We start from the raw sequence: 20,283 nt of genomic DNA, 5'->3' as shown, positions 1-20,283 counted from the left end.
TATGGAAAAATCTTTTGGGAAATATATCCACAGAGACACTAGAATACTCCCTCTCCAAAGTACATGTTTCACACACATCTTTTTATACCCACACACTACCTCATGTGTGGCAGTGTTTGTTTTTAACATTCATGGGCTTTGACCTTTAGATAAGCTCAGCATAGTTGAATTTACTCCTAGAATGCAGTGCCTGTCTGGTCTTTTTTCAACAGCAAAAACAGGCCTATATATCAGTTCAGCTCTATTGTTTTGCTCTTTCTATCCTAAAAAAGAACTTAATTTCTAACTTTCAGTGAGTGCAGAATGTTATAGTGAGATGTTTGGCACACACAAGAATGACAAATATCTGCCCTGACAAGCTGTGTCTTTCAGAATTGCTTTAATACTCTTAATAATAGTAAAATATGCTGGATTTAATCCTGGAGGTGTGGTGTTGGAATAGCTGTAATCTAAAGATAATAAACCAGTATCTCAGAGTCCTTAAGAGTTTTGAGTATAGGACGAAGGTGGGCACTGTTATTGAGATGGAAATATGCAGGCTTAATCAGCAAACTAGACATGCATTTCCTGAAGGAAATACATAGTGCTTGAAAAGAGATGCAAGTCTCTGTGTGTGTGTGTGTGTGAGGTAGGTGTGTGTGTGTGTGTATGTGTGTGTGTAGTGGGATTGACAGATGTGTGTGTGTTTGAGAGAGATGTATGTATGTTTGTCAAAAATGTCAGAATTTCTGAACATTCAGCTGTTAATTTCAATTTTAAATATTTTAACTATTTTAACCCACCACCACCCCCCCTCAATGGGGGACTATTAATGCTACCCCCAAGTCCTGTTGTAAGTGAAATTTTTTCAATTGTTCTGCATTATTACTTGTCATTATGGTTTATGAATTTGGAAGTTGGAACTTTCGAGGTGGACTTGAAGGTAGCATAAGACTTTATTAAAATAGTTTTTTTGGCTTTTTTTTTCTTTAGAAAGTAAAACAAAGTGTAGAAACTATATACAGTATTTCTTCTTTTCTTTGTCAGGAGTGTAAATTAAGCTAAAATGCAATAAACTGGATTGTGATAACTGTAATATGTTTGAAGAACACCTGAACTACATTCAGCTATTAATTTCAATTTTAAATGTTTTATCTTAGATTTATTAAATAACTATTTTAACCCACCACCACCCCCCCTCAATGGAGGACTATTAATGCTACCCCCAAGTCCTGTTGTAAGTGAATTTTTTTCAATTGTTCTGCATTATTACTTGTCATTATGGTTTATGAATTTGTAAGTTGGAACTTTCGAGGTGGACTTGAAGGTAGCATAAGACTTTATTAAAATAGTTTTTTTGGCTTTTTTAATTTTTTTTCTTTAGAAAGTAAAACAAAGTGTAGAAACTATATACAGTATTTTTTCTTTTCTTTGACAGGAGTGTAAATTAGGCTAAAATGCAATAAACCGGATTGTGATAACTGTAATATGTTTGAAGAACACCTGAACTGGCACAGTGCTGTCTGTTGGAAATATACACATGATCTAGCAAGGTGTTCTTCTCTGTAGTCGCTGCTGTAATCAGCTGTGTGTAACCCCTGGACTGGAACAATTCAAATATGGGTTTCTTGCTGGCTGATAGTAGATCCTCATTGAAGTCTCCACAGATAATTACTGGACCATGTTCTATGATCTCTAAAGAATTCAATAGGCTACAAAGGTTTGGTAAAAATAGATTAATGCTGTAATCTGGAGGTCTGTAAATTACTGATATTAATGCCTGAATTGGTGCCTCAACCTTTAATACCAGGAACTCGAGGTCAGTCACATTTTGTATATATTGCATTATACTTGCTTCAATATTATGTTTCACATAGATGGCTACTCCTCCACCATTCTTGTTGGCCAAATGAGAATGGGTTGAATATGAAACATGTCGGTTGCGTTTATGCATTTGATAGTTTGCTAATCGCAAACTGTCGGGGACAAATTGGCCTGAAAGATGAGATTCGGTGAAACACAAAATATCCGCAAGACAGATCTCATGGTGACTCTTCACATCTTCAATGTGGGCTGAAAGTCCTTCTGTGTTGTGGTGAATTAGTATCAGAGAAGGAGAACTTGACAATGGGAGGCAATTTAGTAGGGGCAGAGCATTGCTAACTGATGCTTGTTTCATGTTATTCAAAGAGTTTGATATTTCTGGATCTGCATAGATTTTATCTTCATTGAAATCAATTATGTGTAGTCCAGAAAGGGAAGTAGTTCTACTAAGAGCAACATATGCCATACCTGGCTCAAAGATGCGCTGTAGTGAAACAACTGCAGAAGGTGTAGTCATGCCTTGCACCTTATGCACTGTGCAGGCAAAAGCTAGTTTCATGGGGAACTGGTGGCGAACAACCCCTTTTCTGCTCAGTGGCTCTTCAACTCTTTCTATATACACTAAGTTATCTGCTCCTGTCCTATTGTGGTTTCTCTGTCCAGCATTGGGATTATCTAACTCAACACCGAGCATGCTTACAACTATTTTCCCATCTTTAACCTGGGAAACAATTTTGACAATTTTTCCAAATGACCCATTTACTAATCCGTCCTCTACATCAATATTTCTAATCAGCATCACACAAGCACCCACAGCAACTTGTAGCCTGTCTGGTAACTCCCCTTTACGACCTTCAAAAGGTGTATTCTGTTTTTCCATCCGCCCTGTTTGGAGATCTTTTTTATAGTCATGTGCATCAATGTTGGTCAGTTCTGAATACAAATCAGATATGATGGTTGTGTTATGCTGTTCTACCAGTTTATTTGTGGCGAACACATGAAGGACATCCTTTGGACAGTCTGCAGGTTGAGTCACAGCCTGAGTTAGTAATGCTCGGTCTCCTTCAGATAATGCCTCTCCCTTGCCTTTCAATCTAAGTCTGTTTAGTAGTTCAGCAAAAGCTATATCCTCTTTTTGGCGCATGATCTCTGTGAGGGAAACCACCTGGAACAGGTCTTGCCAGAAATCAAGCACATGGTCCTCAAAGACACAGAGAGGTTTAGCCTTGCCAGGAGGTGGCAATTGGTAGAAGTCTCCAACTGCTAAAACAGACATGCCTCCAAAAGGTTTTTTGCTACCTTTGATGTCTTGCAGTCTCCAATTGATATAAGCGAAGAGAGGCTTTGACACCATGGACACCTCATCAATAATAATAATTTCAGCATTTGACAGCGTTGACCTCACTTCATCAAGACAGTTCCCGAGTCCCTGGTATGGGGGTTTAAGGCTTCTTGGAAGTTTTAAAATGGAGTGTAGAGTTTTGCCTGAAATGTTGAATGCTGCTGTGCCTGTGAATGCCGAGAGTAAGACGGTAGGCATGGATATGTCACTTTCCTCTGAAATCCTGGGAAGTTTGTCAAGTATTTTTGATGACTCCAAATAGATACATTTAATGAGGTGTGATTTACCCGTGCCAGCTCCACCAGTCACAAACAGAAAGAATTGTTCAGGATTTTGTCCCCAAACACGTCTTACACACCAGTTACGAACTGTATAGAAAATGGATGCCTGAGACTGATTCAGATTCTGATACATCTGTCTCAGAACTACAGGGTCTACAACAGGACCTTCAAGCATCGCTGATGTGCTACATTTCTTTGTGGGACTTTTGCTGTATTCAGGGACATCATCTACTTCATTCAGTTCCTCTGGGTTAATTTCGTCACGCTCGGAAATGCACTCAAGCCGAATAAGCTCTGTCTCAGGGGCAATTGTAGACCATGCATCCTCCATTGGTCCATTTTTTTCTAGGTCTTCAATGGCTTTTTCTATTGCCTCATTGTTTTTTTCATACTGTGACCTATTCGTATTTACGATTGAAAGCACACTCTGAACACAATCACTTCCAGGAAGCTTTACAGACCCACAAGCATAAAAAGATTGGTATGATGTGAAACGTTTTGGTTTGAGCTGTGTATTAGAGCGGTACGGCAGGTACAGTTTTAGTAATGTGGCATAGAATTTTTCAGGATACTTTTTCTCAGAAAATCTAGCATATCTAATAATTGCAGGTTTTCCCTGTGTTCGTTTTTGAATGAATCCAATTCCATTTTGAAGTGAGAGAACATTACTACCAGTTCTCTGCCTACCATAGGCTATTCTATAAGTGGACGCAAACTCTGCCATGCACATTGTTTCAAAGTCTGGTGTATTTGGTCGATTTTTATATTTTTCTGTTAATCCTGACATCCAGATGTTTTCTGATTCAGGAGATTTGTCATTCAGGGACTTTAAGGGCAGACTCATCTTTAAGGCATTGTCATCAGTGGGGACAAATATAACATTACGGGAACAGGATTTCAACTTTAGACTGCACACACGAGCCACTGCCTCTTGAACACTGACCTCTCTGTTTTTGGAGTAAGCCTGCATGATCTGTTTCATTTCATCACGATCAGATGTATTTGCTTGGTTTGTGTCAGCAACTATTCTTTTAAGGTAGTCACTCATCTCATGTTCAGCTTTTGATATGTATGAGAGGATGTACATTACACAAGAGTAAGGATTCAAGATGTATTGAATATCAATGTTTGCATTCCATGCTCTTAACAAATGCTTGTTATAACCATTGACCCAGGCATCCTTTGGCTGACGTTTCATCATTATCACACTGGATCTGGTTAATGAATTGACACATCTCTTGTATTCCTCACTGCTTAATTTACTTTGTGCAAGTAGTTGGGAGATGCTTGCACATGATGCCTCATGGTCATGTAGCAATTGCCAAAGGGGCTTCAGTTTCTTTTTTGCTTCCTCAGGACACATCAAATGCTGATCGCTGTCAGAGTCAACTTCCTGTTCTTCACTAATCTGTGCTGGAACTGGTCTCGTTATGAATGTTTTCTCTACTGGTGGCTTTGGAAAACCAAATCTACAGTGCTTATTCCCTTTCTTACATGACTTTGAGTGTCCTTTGCTATGAATTTGAACTTCTGTTACAATTTTGTAAAGTTCTGGGTCTGCATTTGGATCAGGTAGCTGACATGTTATGTATCTATCTACAAATTCACACACTGTTTCATCAGGATCTTCCTCAAAAACAGGTGCGTTCTTACACCAAGCCAATAGATGTATATGTGGCGACCCTCTAGCTTGATATTCCACTCGAAAAAAGTAATCTAGGACCTCTCCAATAGGCTGTGCAGGTGACAAGAGTAAGTGTCTCAGTAGTGCATTTACACGTTTATCAAACATGCGCATGGCTGTGACAGGGTTACTACGTAAAGCCTCACATTTTGTGACCCAGTCCATCTCGGAAAAATTAACTTGCTCATTTTGCTGTGCCTTTATTGTCTGTATTACTTCTGGCCACCTCATTTCTGCAGCACTAAATGTACAGAAGAAAGTTGGAGTGCCTAATTGACGAAGCATAGCAAAAAGGTCTCTCAAAGTTTTCTCCCAGTACGCTGGAGTCCCTCTCAAAGGCTGCATAAATCTAGTTGCATCTTTGTTCCTTATGAGTCTGTCCACCTCATGCTTATCTTGTAGCATTTTAACCGTTATTTTACGTCCATCTCTGGTTATAGGTTTTCCTTTACGGAGCTGTATGGACATACTGGATGTTGCTAAATGCATTTCGGTGACAAACTGTGCAAAGAAAATATAATTTGAATCAATAGCAAAACGATTGTCCACAGAAAGGAGACGTGCATTAAAATATCTACTGGGAGTAACTTTCCTGAACCTCTGCATTTCATCTAAAGTGTTCAAACCAGTAGGGAACTGAACAGGAAAAGCCATAGCCTCTAGTTTTGGCACTTTGAAAAAACTCACTGGTCTGTTTCCTTCTGCTGGAGCTACACAAAAAACACCCTCACCAAATGTTATAAGATCTTGCGCAATGTCAGCCGGCTGTAAGCAGGTATCTAATAAGCAACCCATGTTCTGTTCATTAGCATCCTGTTCTAAGTCATTTGAGTCCTGAGCATTGCTTTCTTCTGAGGGCTCTGAAAGTGGCTTTCTAGGTGAACTGTCTTTCTCATTCACAGTACTGTCATCCCATTTGTCTGTTTCCAGTAAATCAATTGCCTCTGCAATATCATCACTAATATCAAATGTCTTATTTGTCACATCATGTTCATCTGTTAAGTCATTAACTAACTGCTCTAAATGAGAGGGATCGTCTATGATGGATATGTTCTTGTATTCAGAGTGGACATCTTTCAATTTAGACAGTGCAGTTAATATTTTGTTCATGTCTAAATTTTGAAACTGGTAGTGTCCTTTGTATTTCATTCGCCTTTTCAGTTTAACTTTCAGCACCTGCGACTGACTGCTGGGTCTCGGTAAAGCATTGACTGTTGACTCCACCTCAGATGGAACACACACAACTGATCCGTGTATTGCTCTCTGCTGGCCTTTAGGAAGAGAGATTATTTTTGCAAATGGTATATATCGCGCTATCATGTGCCTTTCAAGAATGTTTAGGTCACTAAGTTCTGATGGAATAGGAGCCAGCTCTAACTTATTAAAAACAGCAATCAGAGGCATGTTTCCTCTCATAAGGTTTTCGTGGCAGCTATGGCAAATCCACTCTGTCATCCTTTCAGCAACTGCACACTGTTCAACACGTTCACAGTTGTCATTGCAAACATGAACATATTTCCCTGTAAGACAATTTGATACCAAGGCTTGGTTTTTTTGATAGCTCTCACGTTTGCAGACTTTGACCTGATTGGGGAACATGGCTCTATGACAGCTTGTGCAGACGTGAGTTGGTCCAGTCAGTATTTCCATCTGAAATGAGTCAATAGCCTGCTGCATTATAGGATTTACTGTTTCAACTGACTGTGTTCTGACCTCTTTGGACCGTTGTAGAAGATTAATCTGGTGATATTTCCGTCGTATGTGTAAAGCACATCGCGTTTTGTGAAGCATTCGAAAAAAAGGTTCATTAGTATATTTGTGTTTATTTTTGTGGGTACTATGTTGAATACGATATAGTTTAAAATTAGGGTCATTTCTGTATTTTTCAACAAAATGGTTTCTCTTTTTCTGTTTGTATGTAAGGTCTGACGCATAACGAGATCGCATGCAGGCTTTCTGTTTCGACTGAAATTGAGCGTCCTTCAGATAACGTCTTTTTATATATGTCTTCTGTCGTAATCGGTAGCCAGCATCATGCGAGTAACGTGTGTTTACATGTGATTTTTTTCTTAATCTGTATTCTGCATCACTGGAATAACGTGTGTTTACATGTGATTTTTTTCTTAATCTGTATTCTGCATCACTGGAATAACGTGTGTTTACATGTGATTTTTTTCTTAATCTGTATTCTGCATCACTGGAATAACGTGTGTTTACATATGATTTTTGTCTTAATTTGTATTCTGCATCACAGGAATAACGTGTCTTTACGTATGATTTTTGTCTTAATCTGTAGTCTGCATCCCGGGAATAACGATCTTTAATATCATCTTTCTTCTTAATCTTATGTTGAGGAACATTTAAATATTTGTCTTTTTGGTACTTTAACTTGCTTTCCTTATTTTTTTCATAATAAGTGTGTTTTTTCAACTTGATCGCTTCATGTGACATTTTCTTTTTTGCTTTTGGCAGTACTGATCTACGTCTTCGATGTTTGTTTCGTTTTATCTTGGCTGATGTGTCTGAATTTGATTTAGTGCATGTAGTGACTGGCATGCTCTCTTCACTCACCTCAGACTGTACTTTAGAACAGTTTGGTTGCTGACTGTCTATTATGCATGTGAACAAAACAGGCATAAACTCATAAATGCAGTCATCAGAAGTGTCTAGCAATGCATGGAATAAAAGCAGTCTTTCAATCATGTCACTCAAATGTTCAAAGGTCAGCATAACAGCAGTACCCAGGCTGTGACTGACCAACCCTTCAGGAGACCTACAGTGGGAATCAAAGAAACCATAGCGACCTGAACTGTCCCGGAACACAGCAATAGTCAGACTGCGCATTGTGAGTAGTGCGTAGTTTACATCTGATGACAGACACTGCAACCTTTCAGAAAGTTTTAAGAAGTCTGTTGCAGTGTCAGGTCCATCTGTGCTCAGATATCCATACAGTGAGGGACGTTTAATTACACTGTATGTGTGCATATTGGTTGATATGCTGTCTGGAAGCTCATCAAAAGCTAAATAATCGTGTACAAACTTGCCCTCATTAATGAGCTTTTTCTTTATGCTAGTGTACAGCAAGTCACCCTGTTTCAAAATGTAATCAAGGTCTTTACTCTCAACCTGTGAGATTTCATGAAGAATACTGAGAAATGTCAGTGCATTACAAGAACACTGTCTATTCCTAGAAAACTCAGCATATCTCACATCAGCCTGACTATGAGAAGCTCGCACACAAGTGACATTGTTAACTTGTTCTTTCTGTAATCCAGCAGCATCAAACACTTCTGCTACTTGTTTCTTCTCTACTGTACTCTGAGTGCGTGAACATTGGCCTATCATGCTGCAATCAGATAAATCCAGCCTTTGACGCTGTCTTTTCTGAGTTTCAGATCGCTTCCCTTTACGTGGCATTCTTTACCAGAGATAATGCCTTTCTTTGCAAATTCTTTATGCAACAGTATGAAATGTGCTTATTGCAGTTACACAATTCCGGTCAGGTAACAGACAAATAATACACTCCTTTTAGATAGACTAATAGAAAAAACAAATCCTGTCAACTACACTAATGGAAAACTACTGTGAGGTAACAGACTAATATGAAAATCCTGTCAAGCAACAGGCTAATATAAAACTCTGGTCAGGCAAAAGGCTAATATAAAAGTCCTGCCAGGAACAGGCTAATAGAAAACTCCTGTCAAACAGACTAACAGAAAAATCTTGTCAGGTAACAGGCTATTAGAAAACTCCAGTCAAACAGACTAGACTAATGGAAAAATCCTGTCAGGTAACAGACTAATATTAAACTCTTTTAAAGATAGACTAATAGAAAAAAACAAATCCTGTCAACTACAGTAAGGGAAAACTACTGTGAGGTAACAGGCTAATGTTAAATTCTGTTAGGTATCAAGCTAACAGAAAAATCTTGTCAGGTAACAGACAAATAATAAACTCCTTTAAAGATAGACTAATAGAAAAAACAAATCCTGTCAAATAGAGTAATAGAAAAAACAGATCCTGTCAAACAGACAAATGGGAATTCCTGTCAGGCAACAGGCTAACAGGCTAAACTCCTTTCACATAGACTAACAGAAAAACAGATCCTGTCAAACAGAAAAATGGGAATTCCTGTCAGGCAACAGGCTAACAGGCTAAACTCCTTTCACATAGACTAACAGAAAAAACAAATCCTGTCAAATAGAGTAATAGAAAAAACAGATCCTGTCAAACAGACAAATGGGAATTCCTGTCAGGCAACAGGCTAACAGGCTAAACTCCTTTCACATAGACTAACAGAAAAAACAAATCCTGTCAACTACAATAATGGAAAACTACTGTGAGGTAACAGGCTAATATAAAAGTCCTGTTAGGTAACAGGCTAATATAAAAACCCTGTCACACAAAAGCAGAGCAAGTTTAAAATCAACCCTACCTTTAACTGCAGCTTCTCTGTGTGGCTTCAATCAACCCTACCTTTAACTGCAGCTTCTCTGTGTGGCTTCACACAAATAAATGTCTACACACTCTTACATCATGACTTTCCCCTCCCCCACTCCCCACGGCAACAGCACGGCAACAGCACAAATAAATGTATATGCGTGTGTGGGGGAGGGGGAGAGACATTCAAAATAATGGCTAAAGGTTTAGTGGTGTGTGTGTGTGTGTGTGTGTGTGTGTGTGTGTGTGTGTGTGTGTGTGTGTGTGTGTGTGTGTGTGTGTGTGTGAGGTAGGTGTGTGTGTTTGTGTGTGTGAGGTAGGTGTGTGTGTGTGTTTGTGTGTGTGAGGTAGGTGTGTGTGTGTGTGTGTGTGTGTGTGTGTGTGTGTGTGTGTGTGTGTGTGCCTGTTTGGAGTTGGTATAGGACAGAGGTAGGTAGGTGTGTGTGAGGTGTGTGAGGTAGGTGTGTGTGTGTGTGTGTGTGTGTGTGTGTGTGTGTGTGTGTGTGTGTGTGTGTGTGTGTGTGTGTGTGTGTGTGTGTGGAGTCTGCTCAATCTGCCCCCTGCTATATCTGCCCCTCTGCTCCATCTGCCCCCTCTGCTCCATCTGCTCCTCTGCCCCTCTGCTCCATTTGCCCCTCTGCTTTATTTGCCCCTCTGTTCTATCTGCTCCTCTGCCCCATCTGTTCCATCTGCCCCTCTAATCCATCTGCCCCTCTGCTCCATCTGCCCCTCTGCTCCATCTGCCCCTCTAATCCATCTGCCCCTCTGCTCCATCTGCCCCTCTGCTCCATCTGCCCCTTTGCCCCATTAGCCAATCTGCTCCATCTGCCCCTTTGCCCCATCTGCTCTATTTGCCCCATCTGCCCCTCACCCTCATCTGCCCCTTTGCCCCATCTGCCCCTCTGCTCCATCTGCTCTATCTGCCCCATTTGCCCCTCACCCTCATCTGCCCCTCTGCTCCATCTGCCCCATCTGCCCATCTGCTCCATCTGCCCCATCTGTATGTATGTATGTGTGTGTGTCTGTGTGGTGTGTATATGTTTGACTGTGTGGAGTGGGTATGAGAGAGATGCATGTGTGTGTGCGTGTGTGTGTGTGTGTGTGTGTGTGCATGTAGTGTATATGGTGTATATGCTCCATCTGCCCCATTTGCCCCTCTGCTCCATCTGTCCCATACGGCCCTCTGCTCTATCTGCTCCATCTACCCCTCTGCTCCATCTGCCCCTCTGCCCCCTTTGCCCCATCTGCTCTATCTGCCCCATTTGCCCCTCACCCTCATCTGCCCCTTTGCCCCATCGGCCATTCTGCTCCATCTGCTCTATCTGCCCCATTTGCCCCTCATCTGCCCCTTTGCCCCATGTGCCCCTCTGCTCCATCTGCTCTATCTGCCCCATTTGCCCCTCACCCTCATCTGCCCCTCTGCTCCATCTGCTCCTCTTCTCCATCTGCCCCTCTGCTCCATCTGCCCCTCTGCTACATATGCCCCATCTGCCCCTCTGCTCCATCTGCCCCTCTGCTCCATCTGCCCCTCTGCTCTAGCTGACCCTCTGCTCCATCTGCCCATCTGCTCCATCTGGCCCATCTGGCCCATCTGCATGTATGTATGTGTGTTTGACTGTGTGGAATGGGTATGAGAGAGATGCAGGTGTGTGCGCGTGCGTGTGTGGGGGAGGGGGAGAGACATTCAAAAATAACTGCCACTCTGTGTGGGGAAGCCTTGTTTTATGTGATTTGCACCCTCCAAACAAACGGTCGTAGTTCGGGACCCATTTACCTTATCGCTTCACCGAAGAGATTGTGTGAGAGAGGACCCCTTGCTGATGATTTTGATATATTTTTGTGTGGTTTGATCTTAAAATGACTGATTTATGACAAGTTAAAAACACACAAAAATCTCAACAAAGCTGATTCTGATTCTCATACATTTATATGGGGGCCAATGGGGCAGTTTTCTGTGTCTAGTGCCAAACAAATGCTCATAACTCTAAATCTAATTGATCAAATGAATAAATATCTCGGCGTGCCAGAGAGGACAAGTTTCTCTCCCATTTAAAGTTTAAATGGAGCTTCTAGGTCAAGGTGTAAGGATTTTACAGCAGTTTAGCCAAGAAAGTTTTGATCATTTTTCATGCCAGCTCTCACTCTAACTGGCAGTGTAGATTTGAAATTCTGAACATTCCACCATTCATTTTAATAGGGCCATTTTTCATTTTTAATCTCAATTCTATTAAAATCTATAACTCTAATCGACTCCAAAAACGGATAGCACACCACACAGAGCCGAGACCTTCGAAACGCAGTTCGAACGGAGTCTGTACGTTAAGCGGTTCGGGCCGCATTAATCGCAGAAATTTTGGAGAAGAATAATAAGAAGAAGAATAACTAGACATGCATTTCCTGAAGGAAATACATAGTGCTTGAAAAGAGATGCAAGTCTCTGTGTGTGTGTGTGTGTGTGTGTGTGTGTGTGTGTGCGTGTGTGTAGTGGGATTGACAGATGTGTGTGTGTATGAGAGAGATGTATGTATGTTTGTCAAAAATGTCAGAATTTCTGAACATTCAGCTGTTAATTTCAATTTTAAATATTTTAACTATTTTAACCCACCACCACCCCCCCTCAATGGGGGACTATTAATGCTACCCCCAAGTCCTGTTGTAAGTGAAATTTTTTCAATTGTTCTGCATTATTACTTGTCATTATGGTTTATGAATTTGGAAGTTGGAACTTTCGAGGTGGACTTGAAGGTAGCATAAGACTTTATTAAAATAGTTTTTTTGGCTTTTTTTTTCTTTAGAAAGTAAAACAAAGTGTAGAAACTATATACAGTATTTCTTCTTTTCTTTGTCAGGAGTGTAAATTAAGCTAAAATGCAATAAACTGGATTGTGATAACTGTATTATGTTTGAAGAACACCTGAACTACATTCAGCTATTAATTTCAATTTTAAATGTTTTATCTTAGATTTATTAAATAACTATTTTAACCCACCACCACCCCCCCTCAATGGAGGACTATTAATGCTACCCCCAAGTCCTGTTGTAAGTGGAATTTTTTCAATTGTTCTGCATTATTACTTGTCATTATGGTTTATGAATTTGTAAGTTGGAACTTTCAAGGTGGACTTGAAGGTAGCATAAGACTTTATTAAAATAGTTTTTTTGGCTTTTTTATTTTTTTTTTAGAAAGTAAAACAAAGTGTAGAAACTATATACAGTATTTTTTCTTTTCTTTGACAGGAGTGTAAATTAGGCTAAAATGCAATAAACCGGATTGTGATAACTGTAATATGTTTGAAGAACACCTGAACTGGCACAGTGCTGTCTGTTGGAAATATACACATGATCTAGCAAGGTGTTCTTCTCTGTAGTCGCTGCTGTAATCAGCTGTGTGTAACCCCTGGACTGGAACAATTCAAATATGGGTTTCTTGCTGGCTGATAGTAGATCCTCATTGAAGTCTCCACAGATAATTACTGGACCATGTTCTATGATCTCTAAAGAATTTAATAGGCTACAAAGGTTTGGTAAAAATAGATTAATGCTGTAATCTGGAGGTCTGTAAATTACTGATATTAATGCCTGAATTGGTGCCTCAACCTTTAATACCAGGAACTCGAGGTCAGTCACATTTTGTATATATTGCATTATACTTGCTTCAATATTATGTTTCACATAGATGGCTACTCCTCCACCATTCTTGTTGGCCAAATGAGAATGGGTTGAATATGAAACATGTCGGTTGCGTTTATGCATTTGATAGTTTGCTAATCGCAAACTGTCAGGGACAAATTGGCCTGAAAGATGAGATTCGGTGAAACACAAAATATCTGCAAGACAGATCTCATGGTGACTCTTCACATCTTCAATGTGGGCTGAAAGTCCTTCTGTGTTGTGGTGAATTAGTATCAGAGAAGGAGAACTTGACAATGGGAGGCAATTTAGTAGGGGCAGAGCATTGCTAACTGATGCTTGTTTCATGTTATTCAAAGAGTTTGATATTTCTGGATCTGCATAGATTTTATCTTCATTGAAATCAATTATGTGTAGTCCAGAAAGGGAAGTAGTTCTACTAAGAGCAACATATGCCATACCTGGCTCAAAGATGCGCTGTAGTGAAACAACTGCAGAAGGTGTAGTCATGCCTTGCACCTTATGCACTGTGCAGGCAAAAGCTAGTTTCATGGGGAACTGGTGGCGAACAACCCCTTTTCTGCTCAGTGGCTCTTCAACTCTTTCTATATACACTAAGTTATCTGCTCCTGTCCTATTGTGGTTTCTCTGTCCAGCATTGGGATTATCTAACTCAACACCGAGCATGCTTACAACTATTTTCCCATCTTTAACCTGGGAAACAATTTTGACAATTTTTCCAAATGACCCATTTACTAATCCGTCCTCTACATCAATATTTCTAATCAGCATCACACAAGCACCCACAGCAACTTGTAGCCTGTCTGGTAACTCCCCTTTACGACCTTCAAAAGGTGTATTCTGTTTTTCCATCCGCCCTGTTTGGAGATCTTTTTTATAGTCATGTGCATCAATGTTGGTCAGTTCTGAATACAAATCAGATATGATGGTTGTGTTATGCTGTTCTACCAGTTTATTTGTGGCGAACACATGAAGGACATCCTTTGGACAGTCTGCAGGTTGAGTCACAGCCTGAGTTAGTAATGCTCGGTCTCCTTCAGATAATGCCTCTCCCTTGCCTTTCAATCTAAGTCTGTTTAGTAGTTCAGCAAAAGCTATATCCTCTTTTTGGCGCATGATCTCTGTGAGGGAAACCACCTGGAACAGGTCTTGCCAGAAATCAAGCACGTGGTCCTCAAAGACACAGAGAGGTTTAGCCTTGCCTGGAGGTGGCAATTGGTAGAAGTCTCCAACTGCTAAAACAGACATGCCTCCAAAAGGTTTTTTGCTACCTTTGATGTCTTGCAGTCTCCAATTGATATAAGCGAAAAGTGGCTTTGACACCATGGACACCTCATCAATAATAATAATTTCAGCATTTGACAGCGTTGACCTCACTTCATCAAGACAGTTCCCGAGTCCCTGGTATGGGGGTTTAAGGCTTCTTGGAAGTTTTAAAATGGAGTGTAGAGTTTTGCCTGAAATGTTGAATGCTGCTGTGCCTGTGAATGCCGAGAGTAAGACGGTAGGCATGGATATGTCACTTTCCTCTGAAATCCTGGGAAGTTTGTCAAGTATTTTTGATGACTCCAAATAGATACATTTAATGAGGTGTGATTTACCCGTGCCAGCTCCACCAGTCACAAACAGAAAGAATTGTTCAGGATTTTGTCCCCAAACACGTCTTACACACCAGTTACGAACTGTATAGAAAATGGATGCCTGAGACTGATTCAGATTCTGATACATCTGTCTCAGAACTACAGGGTCTACAACAGGACCTTCAAACATTGCTGATGTGCTACATTTCTTTGTGGGACTTTTGCTGTATTCAGGGACATCATCTACTTCATTCAGTTCCTCTGGGTTTATTTCGTCACGCTCGGAAATGCACTCAAGCCGAATAAGTTCTGTCTCAGGGGCAATTGTAGACCATGCATCCTCCATTGGTCCATTTTTTTCCAGGTCTTCAATGGCTTTTTCTATTGCCTCATTGTTTTTTTCATACTGTGACCTGTTCGTATTGACGATTGAAAGCACACTCTGAACACAATCACTTCCAGGAAGCTTTACAGATCCACAAGCATAGAAAGATTGGTATGATGTGAAACGTTTTGGTTTGAGCTGTGTATTAGAGCGGTACGGCAGGTACAGTTTTAGTAAAGTGGCATAGAATTTTTCAGGATACTTTTTCTCAGAAAATCTAGCATATCTAATAATTGCAGGTTTTCCCTGTGTTCGTTTTTGAATGAATCCAATTCCATTTTGAAGTGAGAGAACATTACTACCAGTTCTCTGCCTACCATAGGCTATTCTATAAGTGGACGCAAACTCTGCCATGCACATTGTTTCAAAGTCTGGTGTATTTGGTCGATTTTTATATTTTTCTGGTAATCCTGACATCCAGATGTTTTCTGATTCAGGAGATTTGTCATTCAGGGACTTTAAAGGCAGGCTCATCTTTAAGGCATTGTCATCAGTGGGGACAAATATAACATTACGGGAACAGGATTTCAACTTTAGACTGCACACACGAGCCACTGCCTCTTGAACACTGACCTCTCTGTTTTTGGAGTAAGCCTGCATGATCTGTTTCATTTCATCACGATCAGATGTATTTGCTTGGTTTGTGTCAGCAACTATTCTTTTAAGGTAGTCACTCATCTCATGTTCAGCTTTTGATATGTATGAGAGGATGTACATTACACAAGAGTAAGGATTCAAGATGTATTGAATATCAATGTTTGCATTCCATGCTCTTAACAAATGCTTGTTATAACCATTGACCCAGGCATCCTTTGGCTGACGTTTCATCATTATCACACTGGATCTGGTTAATGAATTGACACATCTCTTGTATTCCTCACTGCTTAATTTACTTTGTGCAAGTAGTTGGGAGATGCTTGCACATGATGCCTCATGGTCATGTAGCAATTGCCAAAGGGGCTTCAGTTTCTTTTTTGCTTCCTCAGGACACATCAAATGCTGATCGCTGTCAGAGTCAACTTCCTGTTCTTCACTAATCTGTGCTGGAACTGGTCTCGTTATGAATGTTTTCTCTACTGGTGGCTTTGGAAAACCAAATCTACAGTGCTTATTCCCTTTCTTACATGACTTTGAGTGTCCTTTGCTATGAATTTGAACTTCTGTTACAATTTTGTAAAGTTCTGGGTCTGCATTTGGATCAGGTAGCTGACATGTTATGTATCTATCTACAAATTCACACACTGTTTCATCAGGATCTTCCTCAAAAACAGGTGCGTTCTTACACCAAGCCAATAGATGTATATGTGGCGACCCTCTAGCTTGATATTCCACTCGAAAAAAGTAATCTAGGACCTCTCCAATAGGCTGTGCAGGTGACAAGAGTAAGTGTCTCAGTAGTGCATTTACACGTTTATCAAACATGCGCATGGCTGTGACAGGGTTACTACGTAAAGCCTCACATTTTGTGACCCAGTCCATCTCGGAAAAATTAACTTGCTCATTTTGCTGTGCCTTTATTGTCTGTATTACTTCTGGCCACCTCATTTCTGCAGCACTAAATGTACAGAAGAAAGTTGGAGTGCCTAATTGACGAAGCATAGCAAAAAGGTCTCTCAAAGTTTTCTCCCAGTACGCTGGAGTCCCTCTCAAAGGCTGCATAAATCTAGTTGCATCTTTGTTCCTTATGAGTCTGTCCACCTCATGCTTATCTTGTAGCATTTTAACCGTTATTTTACGTCCATCTCTGGTTATAGGTTTTCCTTTACGGAGCTGTATGGACATACTGGATGTTGCTAAATGCATTTCGGTGACAAACTGTGCAAAGAAAATATAATTTGAATCAATAGCAAAACGATTGTCCACAGAAAGGAGACGTGCATTAAAATATCTACTGGGAGTAACTTTCCTGAACCTCTGCATTTCATCTAAAGTGTTCAAACCAGTAGGGAACTGAACAGGAAAAGCCATAGCCTCTAGTTTTGGCACTTTGAAAAAACTCACTGGTCTGTTTCCTTCTGCTGGAGCTACACAAAAAACACCCTCACCAAATGTTATAAGATCTTGCGCAATGTCAGCCGGCTGTAAGCAGGTATCTAATAAGCAACCCATGTTCTGTTCATTAGCATCCTGTTCTAAGTCATTTGAGTCCTGAGCATTGCTTTCTTCTGAGGGCTCTGAAAGTGGCTTTCTAGGTGAACTGTCTTTCTCATTCACAGTATCCCAGTTGTCTGTTTCCAGTAAATCAATTGCCTCTGCAATATCATCACTAATATCAAATGTCTTATTCGTCACATCATGTTCATCTGTTAAGTCATTAACTAACTGCTCAAAATGAGAGGGATCGTCTATGATGGATATGTTCTTGTATTCAGAGTGGACATCTTTCAATTTAGACAGTGCAGTTAATATTTTGTTCATGTCTAAATTTTGAAACTGGTAGTGTCCTTTGTATTTCATTCGCCTTTTCAGTTTCACTTTCAACACCTGTGACTGACTGCTGGGTCTCGGTAAAGCATTGACTGTTGACTCCACCTCAGATGGAACACACACAACTGATCCGTGTATTGCTCTCTGCTGGCCTTTAGGAAGAGCGATTATTTTTGCAAATGGTATATATCGCGCTATCATGTGCCTTTCAAGAATGTTTAGGTCACTAAGTTCTGATGGAATGGGAGCCAGCTCTAACTTATTAAAAACAGCAATCAGAGGCATGTTTCCTCTCATAAGGTTTTCGTGGCAGCTATGGCAAATCCACTCTGTCATCCTTTCAGGAACTGCACACTGTTCAACACGTTTACAGTTATTATTGCAAACATGAACATATTTCCCTGTAAGACAATTTGATACCAAGGCTTGGTTTTTTTGATAGCTCTCACGTTTGCACACTCTGACCTGATTGGGGAACATGGCTCTATGACAGCTTGTGCAGACGTGAGTTGGTCCAGTCAGTATTTCCATCTGAAATGAGTCAATAGCCTGCTGCATTACAGGATTTACTGTTTCAACTGACTGTGTTCTGACCTCTTTGGACCGTTGTAGAAGATTAATCTGGTGATATTTCCGTCGTATGTGTAAAGCACATCGCGTTTTGTGAAGCATTCGAAAAAAAGGTTCATTAGTATATTTGTGTTTATTTTTGTGGCTACTATGTTGAATACGATATAGTTTAAAATTAGGGTCATTTCTGTATTTTTCAACAAAATGGTTTCTCTTTTTCTGTTTGTATTTGAGGTCTGACGCATAACGAGATCGCATGCAGGCTTTCTGTTTCAACTGAAATTCAGGGTCCTTCAGATAACGTCTTTTTATATATGTCTTCTGTCGTAATCGGTAGTCAGCATCATGGGAATAACGTGTGTTTATATATGTCTTCTGTCGTAATCGGTAGTCAGCATCATGGGAGTAACGTGTGTTTACATGTGATTTTTTTCTTAATCTGTATTCTGCATCACGGGAATAACGTGTGTTTACATGTGATTTTTGTCTTAATCTGTATTCTGCATCACTGGAATAACGTGTCTTTACATGTGATTTTTGTCTTAATCTGTATTCTGCATCACTGGAATAACGTGTCTTTACATGTGATTTTTGTCTTAATTTGTATTCTGCATCACTGGAATAACGTGTCTTTACATATGATTTTTGCCTTAATCTGTATTCAGCATTACTGAAATAACGTGTCTTTATATTGAGTTTTTGTCTTAATCTGTAGTCTGCATCCCGGGAATAACGATTTTTAATATCATTTTTCTTCTTAATCTTATGTTGAGGGACATTTAAATATTTGTCTTTTTGGTACTTTAACTTGCTTACCTTATTTTTTTCATAATAAGTGTGTTTTTTCAACTTGATCGCTTCATGTGACATTTTCTTTTTTGCTTTTGGCAGTACTGATCTACGTCTTCGATGTTTGTTTCGTTTTATCTTGGCTGATGTGTCTGAATTTGATGTAGTGCATGTAGTGACTGGCATGCTCTCTTCACTCACCTCAGACTGTACTGAATTTGATGTAGTGCATGTAGTGACTGGCATGCTCTCTTCACTTACCTCAGACTGTACATTAGAACAGTTTGGTTGCTGACTGTCTATTATGCATGTGAACAAAACAGGCATAAACTCATAAATGCAGTCATCAGAAGTGTCTAGCAATGCATGGAATAAAAGCAGTCTTTCAATCATGTCACTCAAATGTTCAAAGGTCAGCATAACAGCAGTACCCAGGCTGTGACTGACCAACCCTTCAGGAGACCTACAGTGGGAATCAAAGAAACCATAGCGACCTGAACTGTCCCGGAACACAGCAATAGTCAGACTGCGCATTGTGAGTAGTGCGTAGTTTACATCTGATGACAGACACTGCAACCTTTCAGAAAGTTTTAAGAAGTCTGTTGCAGTGTCAGGTCCATCTGTGCTCAGATATCCATACAGTGAGGGACGTTTAATTACACTGTATGTGTGCATATTGGTTGATATGCTGTCTGGAAGCTCATCAAAAGCTAAATAATCGTGTGCAAACTTGCCCTCATTAATGAGCTTTTTCTTTATGCTAGTGTACAACAAGTCACCCTGTTTCAAAATGTAATCAAGGTCTTTACTCTCAACCTGGGAGATTTCATGAAGAACACTGAGAAATGTCAGTGCATTACAAGTACACTGTCTATTCCTAGAAAACTCAGCATATCTCACATCAGCCTGACTGTGAGAAGCTCGCACACAAGTGACATTGTTAACTTGTTCTTTCTGTAATCCAGCAGCATCAAACACTTCTGCTACTTGTTTCTTCTCTACTGTACTCTGAGTGCGTGAACATTGGCCTATCATGCTGCAATCAGATAAATCCAGCCTTTGACGCTGTCTTTTCTGAGCTTCAGATCGCTTCCCTTTACGTGGCATTCTTTAACAGAGATAATGTGCCTTTCTTTGCAAATTCTTTATGCAACAGTATGAAATGTGCTTATTGCGGTTACAAAATTCCTGTCAGGTAACAGACAAATAATAATAAACTCCTTTTAGATAGACTAATAGAAAAAACAAATCCTGTCAACTACACTAATGGAAAACTACTGTGAGGTAACAGACTAATATGAAAATCCTGTCAAGCAACAGGCTAATATAAA

General features: G+C 40.1%; 2 protein-coding genes across 10 annotated transcripts in view; one reads left to right on the top strand and one right to left on the bottom strand.

Annotated features, from left to right (window-relative positions):
- elmo2 (engulfment and cell motility 2) overlaps window positions 1–20,283 on the top strand; it is a 113,533-nt gene that overhangs the window by 73,707 nt on the left and 19,543 nt on the right. The gene's annotated exons all lie outside the window — the stretch shown is intronic.
- On the bottom strand, window positions 12,063–20,074 carry LOC143483367 (uncharacterized). Its single transcript, XM_076982232.1, has 2 exons — window positions 19,214–20,074; window positions 12,063–19,153 (listed from the first exon to the last, which is right to left on the bottom strand). The coding sequence occupies exons 1-2, from the start codon at window positions 20,057–20,059 to the stop codon at window positions 12,797–12,799; spliced, it is 7,203 nt and encodes a 2,400-aa protein (XP_076838347.1). The 5' UTR covers window positions 20,060–20,074; the 3' UTR covers window positions 12,063–12,796.

The sequence above is a fragment of the Brachyhypopomus gauderio genome, chromosome 1 (assembly GCF_052324685.1).
Source record: "Brachyhypopomus gauderio isolate BG-103 chromosome 1, BGAUD_0.2, whole genome shotgun sequence".
NCBI classification, from domain to species: domain Eukaryota; kingdom Metazoa; phylum Chordata; class Actinopteri; order Gymnotiformes; family Hypopomidae; genus Brachyhypopomus; species Brachyhypopomus gauderio.
The sequence above is the reverse complement of the archived record's forward strand: the minus strand, read 5'-3'. Positions and strand labels throughout refer to the sequence as shown.